Source organism: Protomyctophum bolini (genome assembly GCF_963924005.1).
Source record: "Protomyctophum bolini genome assembly, chromosome: 2".
Taxonomy (NCBI): Eukaryota; Metazoa; Chordata; class Actinopteri; order Myctophiformes; family Myctophidae; genus Protomyctophum; species Protomyctophum bolini.
In genome coordinates, this window is record NC_137863.1 from 36319163 (window position 1) to 36342982 (window position 23820).

The 23820-nt window shown below is 43.7% G+C and overlaps 1 protein-coding gene across 2 annotated transcripts in view; it reads left to right on the forward strand.

Moving 5' to 3' along the window:
• Positions 1 to 23820, forward strand: part of igsf21a (immunoglobin superfamily, member 21a) — a 241920-nt gene that overhangs the window by 133361 nt on the left and 84739 nt on the right. For both annotated transcript variants that reach the window (XM_080776203.1, XM_080776202.1), the window contains exons 3-4: positions 785 to 906; positions 15386 to 15504. In XM_080776203.1, coding sequence (XP_080632329.1) covers positions 785 to 906; positions 15386 to 15504 — 241 coding nt within the window. The remainder of the gene's footprint in view (positions 1 to 784; positions 907 to 15385; positions 15505 to 23820) is intronic.

The window sequence follows — 23820 nt, forward strand, 5'->3', positions numbered from 1 at the left end:
GAAAGACCTCCCGGCCCATCGACAATTTCCTTCTTCAGAGAGCAGTATTAGCGGTTCCATTAAAATCCTGTCATCCTTTTTCTTTACGTCTGTCTGTTGCTTCTGAGGAGGGGGAGAAATCACAGTCATTCAAATGCTAAGTGACTTCCTCTCTCCCCTGTGAATATTACAGAGAAAAGCGCTACTCCATCATTTACCATGCTGGACAAAAAAGGGGGGGGGGGGGGGGGGGGAATGAAAAAAAACAGTCCCTTGAATATCCTACCCCTGCTACCTCTGCAGTATCTCGTCACAAGCCATTACCTCTGCAGAGTGCAGACTGCTAGACACATACGGAACACCGTGCTGCGTCAGTCTTCATTAAGACTTAACCATATATGCGCGCCCGCACACACAGTGACACGCACAGACACATACACGCACACAAGCACGCACGCGCACGCATGCACGCACACATACACGCACGCACGCACACACGCCTATAAGAGCAGGTTTCACTGATTTCATTATGCTGGCAGTTTTCAGCCCCACTCCACTCGCCTGTCTTTTGGACGTGTTGAAGAAATGAGCTTATCATGGCGGTAAATGGATCAATGGTATAATTGTGGGCAAGAGCACTGTCTTCGCCTCCGGCCAAAAAGATTCTGCTATGTTAGATGGCGGCTAGGAACAGAAGCTTGTGTGGGATGGAGAATCTGCGGGGTATAACGAAGCGTATACATGTCTCTACTATCTGTCATTGGTGAAATTGCCTTATTAATGTCTTTGCTCCTTTGTTCGACAGGTTACAGATGGAGGCACCATCAAGCAGAAAATCTTCACCTACGATGCAATGTTTAACACCAATTACTCTCACATGGAGGACTACCGTAGACGGGAAGACCTTGTATACCAATCAACAGTCCGGTAAGCTTCAGCATCAATAAACATATACGCATATGAACACGCACGCACGCACACACGCACACAAACACACACACACACACACACACACACACACACACACACACACACACACACACACACACACACACACACACACACACACACACAAGCGTACGCACACAAGCGTACGCACACACACACAATTCATTTTCAATTCAAAGTGCTTTATTGGCATGAGAAAACATACGTTTACATTGCAAAAGGAGAAAGCACAATACAACAATACAGCAATACAATCAAAACAAAAATGATGTACATTTGGGAGTCAATATCTTCAATCTTCAATAGATCAATTTCTATGTACCAAGTGCACTCGATGCAGGACAGTGCAGGAATATACACAATGATTAGTCTTTAGGGTGGTTGTGTTTCATTTGATATCCTTCTCCTATCACAGCAACTCACAAATCTTGCTGCTGTGTTTGCAACTTTGCACATTGTCGTACTTCGCCCAGCAGATATGTGAGTTTTTTGTCATTTGTCATGCTTTCAAAATCTCCGTGTGTGGTTGTAATCTGGGGGAGTATGTGTCTCTGATATATTGGTACAATGGACAGATGGTTAGGAAGTGTAGCACACACACACACACACACACACACACACACACACACACACACACACACACACACACACACACACACCATGTAGTCCTCAGCAGTGGTTCTCAAACATTTTCATGTCAAGGACCCCCACATTAGTCATGTATTTGGCTGCGGACCGCCATCTGAAAGTACTTTATGTCAGGGACCCCCATTCATGATGTGTGTTGTTAAAGTGTTTCCAAATCTTTTTCAAAACAGCAGATCTACAAGCTCACATTGTGTTGCAATACGATCAATTATTGTTTGCATGTAGATCTGCTTCTTTCAAAGAGCTGATATATAGGTTTAACGTGGCTTGACTGGCCCCTGGGGGTCTACAGCATCCATAACTGAGTTAGGAGAGAGGAATCAGAAGACCTCCGGTTTTCTCACCGGTGAACCGTGTCGACGTGTCACTGAACAAGACACTTGACCCCTAACTGCTACCCGGGGGCGATTTACTATAATAGCACCTGCTACGCCTAATAGCTAGGATGGGTTAATGCAAAGGACACATTTCACATACAGTATAATTACATTTACAGTGACAAAAGAATACCCCAAAGGAGTTTGGACTAAATTATTAATTACAGGGACAATTCCTTTCAATTTGTGCCGTGGCTGCTTTGGGGAAATATGCAGGAATGGAGTGACCTCTTAACGTCAAGGTGGGAAGTGCGCTGAGACGGAACGCTGCTCAGCAGTACACCACATCCTCCCAGAGCATCTGGCAGTAGGTCAGTCGGGGTGAGACTGTGGCTGACCGGGGCCATCAGGGGTTATTTTGGGTTATCGTCTCGGTCAAGACAGGATGAGGGACTCTAACTGACTCACTCAACTCCTCAGGATATGGAGCTTATAGTTTTAAAGACTCCATCCAACAGCTGGCCAGTGAAGTCCTTATACCCCCCACTATGCTACTGCATTACGCCTCTCCCCTTACCTCCAGGCTCCAGACAGAGAGCACAGCAGGTGCTCTCTCTCTCTCTCTCTCTCTCTCTCTCTCAGCCAGTTCTGCTCTGAGGCATATAGTTTTGTGGGTGATAAACTGGTGCACGAGCCTGAACCATGGTGGTGGATGTGGCATTCCTGATGTGGACGTGTCATCAGTTTGATTAATGACAGCCCACATCTAAATGACAAATGTAATAGTTTCTACATTTTGTTCCAAGCATTTCATCTCTCTTCCACAGGGAAGGCTGCATACAGTAGATCGATATTTGGGTTATTCCACGCCCAGGAAGCCAACGTCGAAAGCCAACATCTAAACCACTTAAAGCCAATGGGAATTCCTTTAGCTCGGGGGAGATATTAGACTTTTAGGTCATCAGGCTCAGGGTGTGAGCCACTCTGCTACATTAGTACATTACCAACAGTGGTTCCGCAGCTGTGTGTCATATACACTACCTCCGATTTCGGTCAAATGTCCTGCTGGTAAATATGACATTTTCCCCAATGGCATTCTCTTCCAAGGACGACTTTGGCGACTTTATGGTCCTGTGTTTGATTTTGAATGTCAGCGAACACCACCATAAAAACACTGGAGTTGCTGGAAATATAGGCCATCGAAAAATCACATCCTGATCTGGTCCGTCTGTTGTTTACACGGAAATGGATGTATCTCCGGTGTCTTTTTTTGCCGTTTCTTTTCTTTCAGCAAGGCATGCTGTTTTCAAATGGCTCTAACTTGGGAATGCCATGTCCAAAAGGAATATATTTTCCCCCGTGTAAACATAGAACACGTGTCCGCAAAAAAGTACATAATTGTAAATACACAGACAAATATGCACACTGTAGAGAGAGAGAGAGAGAGAGAGAGAGAGAGGTGTGTGTGTGTGTGTGTGTGTGTGTGTGTGTGTGTGGGGGTGTTACAGAGAGTGAGGGACAAAGAAAACAGAGTGAGCCGAAGGAGGAGGAAGAGGAATCATCTGGCTCTGGTTGGGTAGATTACATGTTTGAGGAGTCCTGGGGACTGTGACTGTCTTCCTTCACCCCGGGCCTCAACAATGCACTTGGCAGCTGAACGGCTGTTTCTCTCTGCCCATCCTCCTCCTCCTCCCCCTGCTGCTGCTGTATCTGTGTGTTCAAAAATGGAGAGAAAACCTATAGCGTATATATGACCCCACTTAGAAATAGAATGTGACATTCTGTCCTGCGTACAGTGCTGTAAATATTGAGCCTTTGGTTGTTCTCTTTCATTTTCCTTTACATGCTTTAATTAGGCCCACTCACATATTCCCACTTATGTCATGCCTTTTCTCATCCGTTTCCTATTTTCTTTATTTTCTCATGGCCGGCTGAGCATGACGTGTCCACACAATCCTACTGCACACAGTACTCAAGGTCATTTTAACGTTGAGTGTATAAAAATGGACCCAAATGGTCCACATTCACACTCTCAGAGTTAAATTGACACTGAGCGTTTTACTGTGTACCACCCCTTTGGGAGGATATAGCCACCGTTACAGTGTCTGTCACAGTTACCTGCCCACAGAAAAATATAAATGTACACTTGCAGAGAAACATGAGTCACTGAAGTATGCAGACCTGTGCACATGCACACAGACACACGTTGCATATGCATGCACACAAAGAAAGGAGACGAGAGTCTCACTCACACGTAGCACAGGCACAGCAGGGCAGGATTTCAAATGGCTCAGCGTGAGCAACAGTTGGATGCCATACTTGCACTGACCTGTGCCTGGCAAAGTGCTTAGCATACGTTAGGCAGGCAGTGAGGATGGAACAGGGACTTCATGCTTAGTCGCACTAGATCTGTCTGAAGGAATTAACTCTCTCTGACAGATGTCTTTGTCATGATGTCATCCCATTTCCATGGTTGTAGCTCGGCACTGCTTAGTGGTCTGCAGGGCATTCTAGCCCCTCGAAACAACAGCAACATTTCAACGTCTTTTGTGTGACATTTCCAGCACTCTTGGGGGCAATGTGGTGGCCATGAGGGCCCTAAGCAGGCACTTCATTCACTTATGCATAGACCAGCCATGGCAGGATGGAAAGGCTGATATTTTACCGGCTCTAATCTTCAGAGTGGCGAATCTTCTCTACAAAGCTGCACCATTCCGACAGATCCATGCGTTTGACTTTGAACAAGAAATTAAAGCTTAAACGTATATATATATGCATTTTCTTAGAGAGATAAGGTGTTTTGCAAAACTCTCTCAATATGTTCCCACCACTTTCACTTTCACAACGAAATCAGGGTTTCGTGTCAGGAATAATTGTGCTGATTGAACTGTAGCAGACTGACACTAATGGAAGTGATTTGTTTTTTTCTCTCCCTATTCCCTGCACTGTGATGTATATAATATACCATACAGAGGAGAAATGTGCACGCAGCAGAGACGAAGTGAAATTCCATGATGTTTATTCAAACGGAGTACAGCATACAGCATTGAACAGCAACAGCATCACGCCAGCCATGCAGAGTGCATGGCTCACGTCTCCCACAAGGCTCGCGCCTCGACTGACTGACTAAAATGATAGCATTGAAGCCACCTTTTAAACACTCCACATTTGGTCAAGCGGGTCGACATGGTGCATATAATTAGTAGCAAAAGTCCTTTGAGCAACTCAGGTCAACACAGACCCCTAATTAACATACAACGGAATTAGACTCCTAGCTACTCCTGAGGAGACCGACACCCCTCTGTAGCAGCTGCTCACCAAGAGGTCTACTGTATGTAAATTTACACAATTGACATAGGCCTTGCAACACAGTATAATTATGAGATCCTAAATATTCTTCATATTCCCCCCTTGATCATCACAAGATGATCATCTAAAAATATGGAACCATAATTATCTTACACCCCCCTTGACCCTTAGCTTAGACAATACATTCAAGAAACCAAAAAATAACAGCATTACAGTACAGAACTTCCCAAAAATGGTTTTCAAACAGACATCCCTACGTGTATGAATAATGGAAAAATGATTAGTACAGGTAACAGACATTAAACAATACATATGCCGCTTTCAACTCCCTTTTACAAGAGCACTTTTTGATATGCAATAACCTACATGATTTACAAACTAAACTCTGCTGTCCAATGTTAAATACACAATGCCAGCTAAACCACTCTCGGATTTACGTCTGACCAACATCACACACTGGTGATCCAAGTAGATACACATTCCACGCCAGAGTCTAACAATAATATCACATAAACCTCTTCATATCTATAGGAAAATTCCTCATTGATTCATAATTAGGCTAAATGACTCAACTTATCTAATTATACACAAACACATACCAACATGAGGCCTATTATAATTCATGCTGAAAACAAACGAGACGCACAATTTGTTAAACAGAGAGAAGAAAGTCCATCTTTTCTCTGTACGAACAAAGGAAACTTCTTCTCTGTATGCTGCTCATTCTAGTTTACCTCGAACTGTTCGCTCAGCTGCACGGATAAAAGTTCAAGAGTCTGTTCACTGCTGTTGTCCCGCTGTCCTCGTCATCATCATCATCCTCTCCCCCCTCCCAACTCTGTTCAAAACAGAGATGGGACGAAAAGAAAAGCCTGGAACATCTTCATCACAGACCCCTGTCTGTGAAGGCCCTCAGCTTGCAGGTCAGTCGGCCACTGCTGCTCCGCGCTGCGTCTCACCGATCCCCGCCCGCAATCGCTGTCCCCGCGCCGACGTGATGAATGACCAAGGCCTCCGCGTGGCTGTCGCCGCTCCATCGACCGCTCCGCAGCTCACCCGTGACACCCGTCCGGTGGCTCGTCATCGGTCCCCGTCGCACAACACTCCTCGCGGCGGTCGTCGTCATCATCCCCGCTGCGAAATGGACAAAATCACGCTCGGGTCGGGTCCGCTGGAGCTCCTTCGTCGCCGCTCACAAAAACTCCCCTCCACCGAATTAGACGAAAAAAAAAGCCGCTGGTACTGTTTCATCTGACGTGATAAACACACCAACACGACCGGTTTCTGGCACCATCTGATGTATATAATATACCATACAGAGGAGAAATGTGCACGCAGCAGAGACGAAGTGAAATTCCATGATGTTTATTCAAACGGAGTACAGCATACAGCATTGAACAGCAACAGCATCACGCCAGCCATGCAGAGTGCATGGCTCACGTCTCCCACAAGGCTCGCGCCTCGACTGACTGACTAAAATGATAGCATTGAAGCCACCTTTTAAACACTCCACATTTGGTCAAGCGGGTCGACATGGTGCATATAATTAGTAGCAAAAGTCCTTTGAGCAACTCAGGTCAACACAGACCCCTAATTAACATACAACGGAATTAGACTCCTAGCTACTCCTGAGGAGACCGACACCCCTCTGTAGCAGCTGCTCACCAAGAGGTCTACTGTATGTAAATTTACACAATTGACATAGGCCTTGCAACACAGTATAATTATGAGATCCTAAATATTCTTCAACTGCCAGCAGGGTTTCAAATTATTACACATCTAGCTGTTTCAGGGATGACAGCGATGCAGTCTTCATCTCAGATTGCTTGGCCTTGCCCGGCTTTGACAGATAACACTCATAATATCTCAGATAGAAGATGAATCTTAGCATGTCAACATGCAGCTACAGTACGTACACAAACCAATGCTTAGATTATTCTCTAGGTAATCCCTGGGACACTTTGGTGAGACAAAATGTCCCAGGGATTCTTGACTTGTCAGGTGATACTGTAGAACTTGAAGGGCCCTCCGCCACTAGCAGGATCCTACAAAAGATCATCTAATCTTCCTTGCAAAATGAATGCTGCATACCAAACACAGGAATTGGAGCAAATTGAAAAATCTTGTCTCTTTCCAAATTGCCCCGTGACAGTTATACTACAGAGGGGAAAATGAGTTGTATCAGATATTTAATAGGCAGAATGTGCATGGCGCAACAGCCCCCCCCCCCCCTTGTGTGTGTGTGTGTGTGTGTGTGGGGGGGGGGGGGTCACAGCCTGGCTGAAATCAGAAAATATGCTGCGTTGTGAGGATTCTTTCTAGCCTCTCATCCTTCCTCGGGTTGCCTTCCATCATGCCCCGCTGTCATTTATCACCGGGTACTCCTCTCTGTGTTCGTGTGGATTTGAATCTGTGAATGCAGCGTTCAGGATTCCGGACAACAGAGCTCATGCAGCTTTGTGTGCAACAACAGAGGAATGGGCCAGCATCAGCATTTACCAAAATGTAACCAGCCAGCACGGAGCCAATCACACCTCCCCCATGGCTCACAAGTAGAAATCCCAGTATTATCCTCATCATTTTGTTCCATTCTTATTCCTCAAGGAAGCATGGGGCGATTACACACCTCTCTGTACATCCCAGTCCCGTAGGCCATCTGTCTCTGTATTCCATATATACTGTACTTGCTGTATACTTAAAGGGGCAATTTACCCATAATTCATCCCAGCTGTATTTTGTCCTGCAGACTTCAATGTCACACTTTCTCTCCAGGGAAGTGTTTCACTACAGTCTATAGTTCACTGTCACGTCCTGTCCTAGGACGTACCACGCCTGGACCGCCGTCCCTACCTTTGCCCCTCTGTTGCCTCCCTTCCCCTGGCTGATTGTGAGACTGTGTCCACCTGCGCTTCTAAGCTGAAGAGACTTTGGTTAATGGGTGAACTCACAGCAGACTAGAGTGTGTTTTTGTTAAAGGGACATTTACGGGATTGTGTAGGCCTACAATAAATCTATCGCTATATATAATCTATAGCTATTTTCAGCGAATGACACTGTCTTACATCAAAGTATACAGTAAATCAGGCTTCAGGAAGAGAACCCCAGTGAATCAGAGGCATCTTTTCAATATGATACCAGATTTCTACAGATATTGACTGGATCAACTATCAGAACCTGCCCAGTGCAGGATTCTGTCAGGACGACTCCCCCTTCCTCTCTATTTGCACTGTTTTCTCTCGTAGCTGTTATGGAGGTCTTTCTCCAAAGTTGTTCCTTCCTGCATGAGAGATCTCATATGCCACTCCTCAGGGACAATCGATTTCTCTTGAGCTGAGTGCTTTTTTTGCTTTGCTATCGATCTCCACCTGGTACAACTCTACATGAGTTTTTTTCTGTTCCCCCCCCCCCCTTTTTTTACTGTGTTTAATATGTAGTTGTAGTTGTATTTTTTGTATCAACAGTAGGTTGTATTGATGTTAATTTGTGTTTGCGAGGCTGTGGGTATAATGTTCTTTTTCCCAAGCCCTCACCTTGGTTTGGGTCGGTGCTAATTAGCTTTTTATAACTCGCTGATTAATGAGGCCAATGATTTCAAAACAAAGCAAAGGACAAAAGCTATCTAAAATGCTCAGAAAATATGCTGTGATGCAGGAAAAGGGGTAGGTAATAATGGGATGCTGGAGCTACAGAAAAAGGGGAAAGGGGGTCGAGGTGAAGAATGGTTGGGAATTGGAAAAGTCATACAGACAGACAGACAGACATATTTAGATTGATTTACATGGCAGTTTGTAAGGGTTTTGGCGTGCAGTTATGAAAAGAGCCACAGATAGTGCCAGAGCAGGTATGATGGAAGCCAAGTCTCTCATAAATTAGTATAATCATGGCTTGTGAAGTGTTCTGGGAACTGAAATGTAGTGGGATGAAATCAAGGGGACACAGGGAGCGATGTTTCTGTGGTTAACATCTGGGATACAGGATGACCAGGACAGTATTAATACACATCTACATTAAGAGGCAGTATAATGGACTTAGATAGTAATTATTAATCAATGGTAATATTATGATAAAATGGGACTATAACTCCCATTGTCACTGTCACTGAGATGTCTGTCCACTCTTTTCAGTGGACAAAGTGTGTTCTATATCTCTCCATGAATTAATTGTCATCTGGTTGCGTGTTTGTACTGTGTAGTCTCAGAGTGCATGGGATAATAGAGGTTTGTTGTTGTACCTCCTCAACCCATCTTTCCTCAAAGCTGTCCATGGTATGTTGCCGGCAGATTGAGGAAATAAAATAAATCACGGCCACCATACATTTCTGACAATAACACACACTGTTCACATTGGTGCCTTCTGCTTGGATGTTTGACTAGATCTTGGGGTGCAGTTCACCCCCACTTCATTTTCAGCATAATGCAGCCTTGAGAGCAGAGAGGGATGCCCATTTCCATCCGGTCAGCTACTGTTCCGATGTGCTGCCTACACTCCCATCAAAGTATTATTTTAAGATTATTCAGGCTGTCGGTGGTCCAGTGGGAGTCAGGTTTCTTTTAACATGCTGGAAGCTCCCACACCTTTTCTATCTTTGCCACCTCCGTCAGAATGTAGCTCTCCCTTGCACTATTGGACATTGATGAATAGTGCGGTGTGCTGCAAAATTACAGTAATTCCAAATGCTTAATGGCATAGCGTTAGTGTAAGTGGCACGACCTTTCCTTACACTTGACTCCTATATATCATTAACGAGCCATACTGGCACACTTTAATTTAAGGGGTGTGTTCGATTGGGCTGACTTCAGAGGCTTGTTGTGAGTATGGTTTTCTTCCCTGTTCCGGTGTGACCTCCTGGCCTCTCTTCCAGCAATGTGTATCTGTCTTCATTTATCTTATCATCAGGCTTTCTCTTCTCTGCATTTTGTACAGTGTGAGTGTGCCATTCGGAACGTGGACAACAGAACTGGAGGTTTATTTTTTTTAAACAATCAATGGGCCTACATCAGCATTTGCCATAATCCAGTCAGCAAGCACAAAGCCTCTCCCTTCCCCCAGCAGTAAGAGAAATGCTGTTATTCTCATCATTTTTGAATTGTGTTTAAAATAGAACTATTGTCACTATACCCCATTTCATGCTTTTCCCTCGAGAAAAGCACCGGTGGAGGAAAAACCTCAGTTGATAACCTGAGGCGATCACTCTCTCTTTCTTATACGTTTTTTTTTTAATCCTTATTTACCCCAAGAAGGTTTTCTGAGGACATGCAGAATTCCTTGCTCAGTGAGCTATGCCAGTGGTAGAAAGTAACTATGTTTACTCAGTACAATTTTGAGATATTTTGAGGTTTACTTTACTTGAATAGTTTCTCCTTTTTATAGTTCTACTTCACTGCATCTCAGAGACAAATATTGTACATTTCACTCCACTGCATTTATTTAACAACTTTATAGTTACTAGTTACTTTGCATTGTAATAATAGAAAACATACATTAACCCATTTCGGGGCGGAACCCCTTTTGTTGTTTTAACCATTATTATAAACTTTAGCTATTGAAAAATAGCAGATCTACAAGCTCATAGCGCGGCACCGAGTGCTATGAGCTTGTAGGTCTGCTATTTTAGAAAAATCGTGAAAACGTGTGAAAATCTTTGAATATATATTCTTTCACAGCGAACGTTTTAACTCGTATGTTTGCTTCTGGGCGGGTCCCTGGAACAACACATTTTCAGATGGGGGTCGCCCTACACATACATATAATTCTGTGGGTCCTTGTTTGAGAACCACTGACATAGAAACATGGGGTTTTCAGAAAACTGTCAGGAGTTTGAAGGCATTTGTAGAATCGTCCTCAGGTCTAAATGGGTTAACTGATACATTATAAATGTGCCTATTATGTATTTTTTTTGTTTACACTACCCAGCAGCACATGAAGAAGCCCACGGCCCCCACCTTTTCCATTTGCAACAATCATTGTGAAATGGGTTATTCAGCAAAATGAGTACAATTTACAATTTAGGCATTTAGCAGAAGCTCTTAATCCGGAGCAATTTACAGTAAGCAAGAACAACAAACAAGATAATACATCAAATGCACAGAGTAGCCTATACTTTTACATTCTCAATTCATGACTTTGACCCTTGTACAGGGTATATCTCCATTTTGGTGTCCGGTGCAACAAGTTGCTCAGCTGGGGGTTAATTGTATACAAAATGAAGCACCTTGATGGTAGTTTTTTGAGACATCTTAGTTTTTTGAGACATCTTACGTATTCATCACACATTACCAGCCCAAATAGAACCGTTAATAAAGGCCATATATCTGCAATATATGACATTTGAGACCAGTGGGAGAAAAAGCTAAAAAGTGTGCTGAATTCTGGCTGAAGTAGATGATGTTGAATGCTGCCCTGAGGTGTGGAATTAATTCCCTTCTTAAAATATTCGACACTCAAGTGTATAGTAAAGAATGCAGTGCGAATAAAGCCTTATGCAGTCTGCATAATTAAAATGGAGGCAAATTCTCCTGAGTTGAAGCCACTGTTAGGATTGCATCCCCTTTTGACGCCGGTTAGTGTGGACACCACTGGTTACAAAAATACATAATTATAAATGTGGTGATTTTATTTTCACTTCATTTATTTTTTACTGCATTTGGGGATAGAGTGGGGACTGGGGAAAGGTGCTTGGGGATAGAGTGGGGACTGGGGAAAGGTGCTTGCTGGCTGCCTTCGAGAGTTGACTGCTCTCCAAAAACACACACAGATACATTACATAAACATAGCACACATGCACGCACGCACACACGCACGCACGCACACACGCACACACACACACACGCACACACACACACACGCACTACTAAACTCATTAGAGCTCAGCCGCTGTGAGTGCCCTGCCGTTGTTGCAATAGAGGTCCCTGTCTGTCACACCCGGGCAGCAAGGACAATTGTTCCCGTTTTGTGGGAATAAATCACGCGGGCTAAATGTGACCAGTAGTGTCTCTCTTTGATTATCACTGTTGACACATTAGCCGAGTGTGGAATACAGATGGGATCCCTAGCTAATATGGTGGCTATATTGCAATGGTGGACAAAGTACTCCAGTACTCGAGTCAAAGTATAGATACTAAAAAAAAGTATTAAAAAATGTACAAACACAATTGATAATAGATGAACTATAATTTCTAAGCTCACAAGTTCACAACACATGAACGTGTGAAGTAGATTTTAAATACGGCTTAAGTAATAAAATTCATAATGTACTTTTTCCCTTCCTAGAAAGTACAATATTTGTCTTTGGAATTTAGTGGGCACAAACTAAGTATCCAAAAATGCAAAAAACTAACAAAAAGTAAAGTGCAGATACTTCAAAAGATATATGTTCTTAAGTACAGTAGGGTAGTGCTGTATTGTGGTGCTCTGCTGTTGCTGGCTACGTGTTGCTCTTACAGGTTAAGGGGTTGTGGTATTATCATTACTCCTGTTTGTGTTATGAGAGAGAGCATTTTGATGTTCTATCAACTCCCCACCCTCGGGCCCCACACCACCCGCAGCACACGCCATCGGCCTTTGACATAATTAATTGCTTTGGGAAGTTGGATGTAAGCTGTGCATGCCATAATGATTACATATTACAGCTTGATTAATGATCACATTTTTAACTGCCAAAAATAGGAAGTAGCAGATTGTGAGTACGATACTGACTGTGCTTCAGCAGGATTTTGACTCACTGGCAAAAGGTTTTAGCATTCAGGTCCAGGCATTCAGGTTTGAATGCCAAAGCATTTGCCAATTGTGAATGCAATCAATACAATTATTTGTGTGCAGGCTATGCCTTGGGCAATCTTTTAAGAGTATTTTTTAATTGTATTTTTTAATCGCCGTTTATAACTTTTTAAACAAACACCTTGAAAACATACGAGGTTCAACACGGTTAATTGCCTATGCAAGAAGTATGAATGGGACAGATATATTTCAGTATCGGCTCATTGATTGTCATCACCTGTGGCCTTGTTTAACATCAAATTGCATGCATACTGTAAATCAATGATAAAAAGGTCAGTGCAAATCTGAAATCCATCATGTGTGATAAAAAGGGTATTATGGATGGATTTAGTGTGTGAGCGCGAGGGGGGAGGGAGGGGGGTTGGGGGCTGGCAAGAGACCAAGAAGAGGAACCGATTACAATGTTTGCAGATGTGCCACATCTGATGTGGCAATAAAAGTATGAAGCTTCAGGGATAACCTATTACTGTATTCAAACAGATTGTATCGCCATGTTTGCTTAAACTCATTGTGAGCATAGGCTGTTGATGGAAAACACCATCATACTAATCTGTGGGATGTATACTGATCGACAGATAGAGCACTGTAGCTCTACTGTGTCATAGGCATGATGTCCCTTTCCAAATATGACTGACAGCATGGAAATGAATACAATTATGAAACCTTGTAACCAGTTGGTTGTAAGGATCCATATTCTTGGGAGAACATTAGCCAAAAATAGCCGATTTACACGCACACATCCAATATAAAAAGTAAGGGGCGCTCTTATCATTCATCTCATTCCGGCAAATAATAATTTGCATCCTCACCTTCGTCTTCAATGTTTGTGTTTAAGCAATGTTTGTGTTTACACAAACACTCAAAGCTAGCCATTGTCAATGGCATTCAATGTTTGTGTTTACACAAACCCTCAGAAATTGGGCGGTTGGGCCGGACCACTGCAACCCGTCACAAGGACACAGACATAATCCCATCACATGCCGCAGCATGTTCTGATGTCATCAGGGATCTCCTCCATGTGGGCATAAAGGGGACAAGGACTGACAGATTCCAGCCTTGGTCCAAACATTATGCTAATTAGTCGGGCCGGGCCGAGCCTCGGGCTCAGTGATTTTTCCGTGATCTTTTCTTTATTTATTTTTAGAATGGTATTATAATAAAAATAGCAATGTGTACGTGTAATGTTGTATGCTATAGCCTACATTTATGTATTTATTATGAAGAGGGCTGCGCTATAGGCGATGCACTTGTTACAGGAGGCGGACGAGTGGAGGCGGGTGGCACAGTGCACTGGCAGCACAGCAGAGAGAAGTGAATGGAACGGTGGTTATTTATACCTCTGGCTGGCCTCTGGTTTGCAGACTTTGCACACCAAATGAGCTTCTAACCAGTTAACTTGCCATATGCTTAAATGTTTTATAAGATCAATCAGATTATATCACACGATAGCTGAAGCGTCAGGTTATCGTCATGTTGCACTGAGCTATCTCGTTAAACCCAGCTGGATGCGAGGCCTTAATTTTTACGCCCGTTGAGAACTTTAGTACATGTGCCGAACTTGATAAGGAACTAGAGGTTCAGACTGGTATCAGTCTGAACCTCTAGTTCCTTATCATTTCATAAAATATAAAAACTAAATTAGACTGAAAAGAAAAAAAAGTACAGAGACAACTCGGGTCCAGTTTATTGAGTCTAGATACGGTTTAAGTGGTTAAAGCTTAAACAACTGGTTACTATTTTGGTTACATTGGTTATCCTGTATTACATGGTTATCATTATTTTACTATTTTGTGTTTTTATTCTTTAAACGTTTCAAACGGATATATAGCATCCTGGAAATATACTTTTCATATATTGCCTTGGAAAACAGCCATCAAACTCAGCATCTCAAGCGGCACGAAAACGGTTGTCAGTCAAAATGTTGCAGTCCACACGGACCACACCTCGCTGCTTGTTGACTCATCAGAAGTGTCAGCATGTGATGCTGCATTTACTGGAGAAGTGGCATTAATAAAGGTTTCGGTTTTATGCAAATGAAAATTTCTGCCAAGCAAAGTTTTCGTCATATACTTTCTTGTCCCTTTGCGTTCCTGTCTATGCTGTGTACATTTATTCACAGTGGAAATGTCATTTCTAGGTCAGTGCACACAATAGTTTATTTGCTGACTAATACAATTCCTACTCTGAGGTTTACATACATGATCGATTCGTCACTGTCTTGTATATCCAATACAGAACCTGTGTTCAAATGGATCCATTATTTGTATTTTTAGCATTATTATTACTTTTCATTGGATAAATACTACCCACATTTTGGGGATATCATTATAGGTGAACAGTAACACGTTATAAAATATTGAATTGCAAAATCTTGAATTCACATTTGCATTCTCTGTTTCATTTCACAGCCTTCCAGAAGTACGGATCTCAGACAACGGGCCGTATGAATGCCACGTGGGCATCTATGATCGGGCAACGAGAGAGAAGGTGGTCCTGGCATCAGGGAATGTTTTTCTTACCGTCATGTGTGAGTACTCCTCTTGACCGTACATTTGCATAATATATACACTTCTTACCCAGAGAGCATCATCTGCAATGACAGTGAATTAATGGGCAGCTAGTCTGGGGTTCAATGCCCTGCTCGAGAACATCTCGATAGGATATTGTCAATGCATTCTCACACCTGTTGCGTCAAACTGGCGATGAGGTGATTCTCACACCTGTTGCATCAAACGGGTGATGAGGTGGGGCAGGATGTGAAGTCGCTGCAACAGGGCTTTCCTGTTGTGTCAGATGTTGCCAAGAACGGATGATTTATGATTCCAAGCCTATCAGCATGCAAGTACTGTGAATCGGTGCCGAGTCTGCAGAGCAGACCTCATACCACTGGCTCGAGTCCACAAAGACTCACGTCTGTTTGCTTTGTTTTTCTTTACCAGATGCGTCAAGCTAATATGAGTTGTAATTTAGGAGTAAAAACGGTTGTTTTTATAGACGTGCTACATTTTGGAGGAATTGAACCACTGACCTTTGACCTGGTTGCTGTTGTCTGGGGCAGTGATTCTCAAATATTTTCATCTTTTGTCCGAAGATGAATTTAGCCATGGACCCCCATCTGAAAGCATTTGGTGCCAGGGACCCCCATGATCCCATCTGAAAGCATTTGGTGCCAGGGACCCCCATGATCCCATCTGAAAGCATTTGGTGTCAGGGACCCCCATGATCCCAACTGAAAGCATTTGGTGCCAGGGACCCCCATCTGAAAGCATTTGGTGCCAGGGACCCCCATCTGAAAGCATTTGGTGTCAGGGACCCCCATGATCCCATCTGAAAGCATTTGGTGTCAGGGACCCCCATCTGGAAGCATTTGGTGCCAGGGACCCCCATCTGAAAGCATTTGGTGTCAGGGACCCCCATGATCCCAACTGAAAGCATTTGGTGCCAGGGACCCCATCTGAATGCATTTTGTGCCAGGGACCCCCATCTGAAAGCATTTGGTGTCAGGAACCCCATCTGAAAGCATTTGGTGTCAGGGACCCCATCTGAAAGCATTTGGTGTCAGGGACCCCCATGATCCCAACTGAAAGCATTTGGTGTCAGGGACCCCCATCTGAAAGCATTTGGTGTCAGGGACCCCCATGATCCCATCTGAAAGCATTTGGTGTTAGGGACCCCCATCTGAAAGCATTTGGTGTCAGGGACCCCATTTGAAAGCATTTGGTGCCAGGGACCCCATCTGAAAGCATTTGGTGCCAGGGACCCCATCTGAAAGCATTTGGTGTCAGGGACCCCATCTGAAAGCATTTGGTGCCAGCGACCCCCATCTGAAAGCATTTGGTGCCAGGGACCCCATCTGAAAGCATTTGGTGCCAGGGACCCCATCTGAAAGCATTTGGTGTCAGGGACCCCATCTGAAAGCATTTTGTGCCAGGGACCCCACCTGAAAGCATTTGGTGTCAGGGACCCCATCTGAAAGCATTTGGTGTCAGGGACCCCATCTGAAAGCATTTGGTGTCAGGGACCCTGTAGCCCCCTCCGGTAGAATAGATACGTCACAAGGCGTTCTTTGTATGTACAGACATTTATTTAGCGTATGCTAAATGCCGTGAGAACTGAATAAAAACATAAAAGACAATATACATTCAGTACAATATTCTCATAGAGAACAATAATGAAGAACAAGACAGGTTACAAATAAACAAACACAAATGTAACAAATATACCTCATTGGCCGCATCCACTTTGGGGGGAATAAACGGGGGAAATCTTTCAGTATCAGTACATTGGCTTTGACTGATATCAAGGGCTGGAAAACAGCAAATCTACATGTGGCAGCAGCAATGCATTTTAGCTGTTGCACGCTGAAGCTCTCTCTCAGAATGAACTGTCTCTGCCCTGCTCTGCTAATTATGAGGATCCAAAACACCCTTGCTCAATCAGCAGATCAGGCTTCCACTGCTCAGAGGTTTAAGTGACCTTAGTCAATCAATCAAACATAAATTACCCCAAAACACATTGAAAACAAAGTAGAACACAATAGAAACATGAAATTGACATGAAACAAAAAACATTATGAACTTTTAACTTATGTACTTTTTATAAATGAACTTTTAATTCTGTAGGCAGCTTTTAATCTTGATGACAGCTACACTCCCACCGAAATCACCTGGATTTCTTTAATTAACTTTTACATTTTTATAATCATCCTTTTAAGTGTCATGTAGTGTGTTATGAACACTAGTGTATGGAGTGCATGAGAGGTAGAGGTTGCTTAGTCTGCTTCGTCGGCTTCAAGCAGGGTAACCGTCTTATGGATAGGCCTCTTCAAGTAGACTGGTTCGGTGAGTCTCTTCCCTTGGCCATCCAGTGCTGAACTTCCAATCAGCAATTGTAGCTTCCTCACACATCCATCTTCACCAGGGTGCACATCCGTGACCTTGGCTAGTTTCCACTCATTTCGTGGTGCAGTGTCGTCTTTCACAATCACTATATTGTTGATCTTTGCATTTCTGCGGGTCTTATCCATGCTTATCTCCTTCTTGGGTTGAAGACTCTGGATTTCATCAGAGGTTGCTCTCTGGACAATACCTATGATGGTAAGTTCAGCATCCTTTCTCTCTTCGAGACTTGTGGCTTCATTGGTTCTTGACGTCAAACCTTTAAGCTCCTTGACACAACGCACGAGTCTTGCAATGGATTTGACTAAACTTGTCCAGCTGGAGAACTTCAGGAAACGATCAGGCAGTGAAACGTCTGTTGCCAAGGTCTTATGTACGATGGTCTTACGAACTTCTGGGTCTTCAACTGCTATGTCTCCCACCTTAACATCTCTGCTGGGAAGCTCGTCACACCAGAGGAAATCTGGACCAGTAAACCAGTTGGAAGCAATGAGGTCCTTTGCCTTGAGGCCTCTTGACACGTGGTCTGCTGGATTTTCTTCAGAGCGTACATGTCTCCATTGACTTGGATTGGTACTTTCTTTGATTCGTGTAATGCGGTTTGCCACGAAAACATGAAATCGCCTGGCATTATTGTTGACGTAACCCAGGACGACCTTTGAGTCGGTCCAGAAGAACTCCTGGACATCTTCTATATCCAACTCCTTTCTGAGCAGGTCACTTGTACGAACAGCAACAACCGCTGCTGACAGCTCAAGTCGTGGGATTGTGGTGATCTTCGTAGGTGCCACTCTGGACTTGCCCATGACTAGAGAACAATGGATTTGGCCTGATGCACTGACTGCTCTTAGGTAAGTGCATTCTCCATACCCTGTGACACTTGCGTCGGAGAAGTGATGGAGTTCATACTTCTTGACTTCTTTGAAACTTGCTGGCAGGTAACATCGCTGTATCTTGACATCAGCTAAGTTCTGCAGGTCCAAGAGCCAGGACTCCCATTTTGGACGTAGTTCTTCAGAGAGTGGCTCATCCCATCCAATCTTGTCTCTGCACATCTGTTGCAGTATTTGCTTCCCAACTAGGATGAAGGGTGCTACAAAGCCAAGTGGATCAAAGATGGACGCTACTGTCGACAGTACTCCTCTTCTAGACAGCGGGTGTTCATTTACTACCACTCTGAACTGAAACTGGTCTGAAACAAGACACCATCGTACACCTAGGGCTCTTTCAAGCTGCGGCTCACCCAAGGCTAGATCTAGATGTCTTACTGTTTCAGCACATTCTTCTTTAGGGATGGATGCAAGCACCTCCTGACTGTTGGAAATGAACTTGTGGATTCGCAGCTTGCCTGCGCTGCAGATCTGCCTTGCTTCACTGACCAACTGTATTGCTTCATCTGCAGTTGCCAGACTTATCAGACCGTCATCCACATAAAAGTTCCTTTCGATGAAAGCGATGGATGCTTCACTGAAGCGGCCTTGTCCTTGTGCAGCAACGTACTTGAGGCCATAGTTTGCACAGCCTGGCGACGAGGCTGCTCCGAACAGGTGCACTCTCATCCTATAGACTGATGGTTCTGATTGAAAGTCTCCATCATCCCACCAGAGAAATCTCAGATAGTCTTGGTCTTCTGCTCTTACGTGGAATTGATGGAACATGCGTTCAATATCGCACATTATTGCTACTGGACCCTTGCGGAACCTACAGAGGACACCTACTAGGGAATTTGTCAGTTCTGGTCCGGTGAGCAGATGATCATTCAACGACATGCCTTGGAACTTTGCAGAGCAGTCGAACACAACCCTTATCTTTCCGGGTTTCTGAGGGTGATAAACCCCATGGTGAGGGATGTACCAGACAGGACCTTTGTTCATTTCTTCAGCTGGAACCTTTTCAGCATCTCCACGCGTGATTGTTCCACTCATGAAGTCAATGTAGTCTTTATGGTACTGCTTGTCTTTCTCGAATCTCCTTTTCAGACACTTGAGGCGGTGATTTGCACACACTCTATTGTCTGGTAGACTTGGTCTGTCTTCCTTAAACGGCAACGGCATTTCACAGTGACCGTTTGCCTTGATCTTGATTCCATCTTCCATCGTTGCGATGAAGCGCAGATCCTCTTGGGAGAAATGAGCATCCTCTGCCGTTCTCTCATTGAAGTCTGATTCAAGCACCCGTATCACGTCTGGTGGAGTGACAACTTCTCTGACTTGTGTTCGGCAGATGTATCGGACTTCACTTGTTTGATTGGCATGCGAGTGAAGATTTGGTGTCACTTCTTTGACAACAATCCTGTGGCTGCTTCCAATTACATCGCCATAGTCGACACAGGGATTGACACAGCCGACTATACTCCAGCCGAGGTCTGTTCTTTGGGCAAAAGGCTCATTGTCTTTGCCTGACACCACTTCTCTGGGTAACAGGGCATGGGAACAATTATAGCCAATAAGCAGACCAATGTCGCAATCGATTAATGGTGCGATCTCTTCAGCAAGGTACTCCAGGTGAGACCATGCTCTGGCAGTCTTGGGTGTAGGAATATGACCGAGATTGGCAGGAATGAACTCTCTTGTATAAGTGACTGGGAGAGGGATTTTCTTAGATGAGTAAAACCCCCTGACTTGTAGCCCAGTTAACTTCTGACTTGGAATGATTGTGTTCTTGGATGACAATGTAGACAGTTTTAGCTGCACCGGAACCTTCTGTGTGTCCAGAGTGTCAGCTTTCTCTTGCAAGATGAAGGTGGTATCACTTTGGTTGTCTAGAAGTGCATATACAAGAACTTCATTCTCTGGTCTACTTGTGGTGGATAACCATACTGGAACAACTGTGGAAGTGCAAGCGTTGCTCCTATCCTGCACTACACGGAGTGATGTTGCTTCACTTGACGTTTCATCTGTATTGTCCTTTGACCTTTCTATGTCCTTTGAGTGCTTCTCACTCTCCTTTTGTTCATCATCCTTCTGATATTTCCTTCCGTCGTCTTTGGTACGGTCTTCGTGTAAACAGGTAGGGTGCTTCCTTTTACATGTGTCACAGACACTCTTGTTGTCACAATTTTTAGACTGGTGACCTGATTTCATGCATCCAAAGCATAATCTGTTGGTCTGCACAAACTTGACTCGTTCTGCAACTGAATTGGCCATGAACTTTCGACATGTGTGAATGCCATGGTTTGACTTCTCACAAAAGACACACTCTTTAGCATCTGGTTTATCTTCAGAAGTGCTTGTAGTTGCTAGTACCTTTGCGCCAATACTTCGTGTCTTGGTGTCTTTGTCTTTTGGTGGTGTCTTTGACTTCTCGACATCACTCAACTTCAGAGCGTAAAGAGAGGTCACTGGATTACAGGCTATCTTGGCTTCCTTTGTGACAAATTTGACAAATTTCCCGAAGCTAGGGAATTCCTGCCACTCTTCCAGATTCTCAACGACCTTTCTGTTCCAACTGGCTGTCAGCCAATCAGGAAGCTTGGTAAGTATTCGTTGGTTTTCAGCGCAGTCATTTAAGACTTCTAGGCCTTTAATCTGTGACATCGCTGATTGACAGCCTTGCAGGAAGTCTGCGAACTCTCTCAGTTCCACGCTGTCTCTGGGTCCTATCTTCGGCCATGCGGTAAGTTTATCTCTGAAGGCTTTGGCTATCACAAATGAGCTTCCATATCTCTCTTCAAGTATGTCCCATGCCGAATGATAGGCTGCTTCTGTGCCTAACAGGAAATAACCTTCTATGGCTTTCTTTGCCGGTCCGCCGACGTACTTGCGAAGATAGTATACTTTTTCATTTACTGGAATGTTCTTTCTGCCTATCAACGTTTGAAATGACATCTTCCAGTCTTTGTACCTTAGTGGGTCTCCACTGAAAACTGACGGCTCTGGTACAGGGAGTCGGCTTGCATTGATGGACTCGGCAATTGCTCTGGCGATTGCTGTAGCGCTATCCTCTTGCTGAGCACTAGCAGCAGGTTGGCTTGTGACTGCTTGTGTCATCTGCTGGGCATTAGTAGCAGGCTGGCCCCTTGTGGTTGCTTGGGTTATCATAGCCGATTGTGCTTGTGAGACATGTTGTGGTGATGCCACATATTGCACAGGCAGACGCTTTGACTTAAGTGTGGGTTTCAGTTTCATAGATTTGCTGTCTTCAAGCAACTCCGATATGTCGTCATCTGAGCCCACTTCTTGTTCATACACTTGTAGTCGTGCCTTTGCAGCATTCATCTTTTTGACTGCATCTAAGCGCTCTAATTGCCTGCGCTTCTCTTCTAAAGCACTTTGCCTTGCAGCATTTTCCACTTCTTGCTGTGCAAGCCTTTGCCTGTTCTCAGCTTCAAGGGTTTCAAGCTGTTGCTTCTCATAGTCCATTACATTTAGGACATCTAAAGTGGCTTGATTTGCAGCTAGATCCGCTGCAGCTTCTTGTTTCTTTGCAGCGGACAGGTTTGAGTGCCTTGATCTTGTGGTTGGTCTACTTGTAGACACTGAAAGTTGGCTGGCACTGAATGTGAACTTCGAGCTAGACTCACTCAAAGCATCTTGATTTCTGTTCTTAAAAGCACGCGTCAGGATCTCTGACACCGCTACACAAGTGTCGACACGACGGCGGGTCTGGCTTTCAGGGGTAATGTGTCGGCGTAAGTCAACATAAGCTTGTGTTACATCTTTCTCAGCACAGCTGACCTTGGTCACAACGCTTTCCAATATGTCATTGGATAGAGCTCCATTGAATGCTTTCTTAGCCTCCTTGGCAAGAGCTTTCCAATTTTCATAGGAAGTTGTGAAGTGATGCTGCATATTTCTTATTCTGTCATCTTCGAGGTTTTGACCCTTTTCAGTAAGCTTTCGGGTTCTCCGGCTTCTTCGCGGTTTATCTGCATCATCTTCACTCTCTTCTGACACATTGTCGGCCCCTTTTAGTACCTCAATTCCCGATTGTGTGTTAGTGTCTAAAGGTGCATTATCAGTACTGCTAGACTGGTGCACTAACGCATCAACTGTAATGGTAACGTTTAAATCTGTTTTACTGGCTTCGTGCTCAGACATCTTTAGAATTGTTTAAAATTGACTGTAAGCTATCCTAAATTAGTAGCTTTTAGCCTTTATAGCTTAAACAAAAACAAAAAACAACAGTTAAATTAACTGGCTTAACCTAAAATAATACTACGGTTTTGGAATGTAACACTTGCAAATTAACTTGGATTTTAGTTTGACATAATTGTTTTAGAAAAACCTTAAAATGTATCAAACACCCTTAATGAAATTGTTTCACTTGCAAAATAATTACCATAAGTATTTTTAACCAAGTATATATTTTTAGACTGACTTAAGTATCATAAATTATTTCACAATACACATGAACTTTAAATTAAATTACCCAATGAAATGGATAACACTTGTTTTAACACTAGTAAACTTATATCACTCTTGGTTGCAATATAGTCACTTCAATTCTTTAGGAGTAAACCACTTAAGATTAAATCAGAAAAATGTATAACACCAAAATATTTTCACCCTTAGACTTTAAGTGTCGTTTACACTTGAAACTTGCTTAAAATTAAATGACTGTAGTGAAATCAACAACAACTTGAACATAGAAAGACATGTGCAAAATACTAGAAATGTCCCTTTAAGCAATTTTATAGAGTCCCTTTAAAGCAGTGAGTAGGTTACTCCACTCAACATTTAACTTATTTTAAATGTGTTACTTCTTGTTGGCTTAACCACCCAAAGCTCTCGAACTCCACTTGCTGGGAACCCAATGTAGTCACAGTCTTATCTGTTGCTGGAAGTCACTGCAGGTGAACCATGGAAACTTGCTTGCAGCACGGTCGACGGTAGGCACAGACAGGCCCCTTCACCTCGTGTCGAGCAGGCTGAGTTCTCACTGTAGCCCCCTCCGGTAGAATAGATACGTCACAAGGCGTTCTTTGTATGTACAGACATTTATTT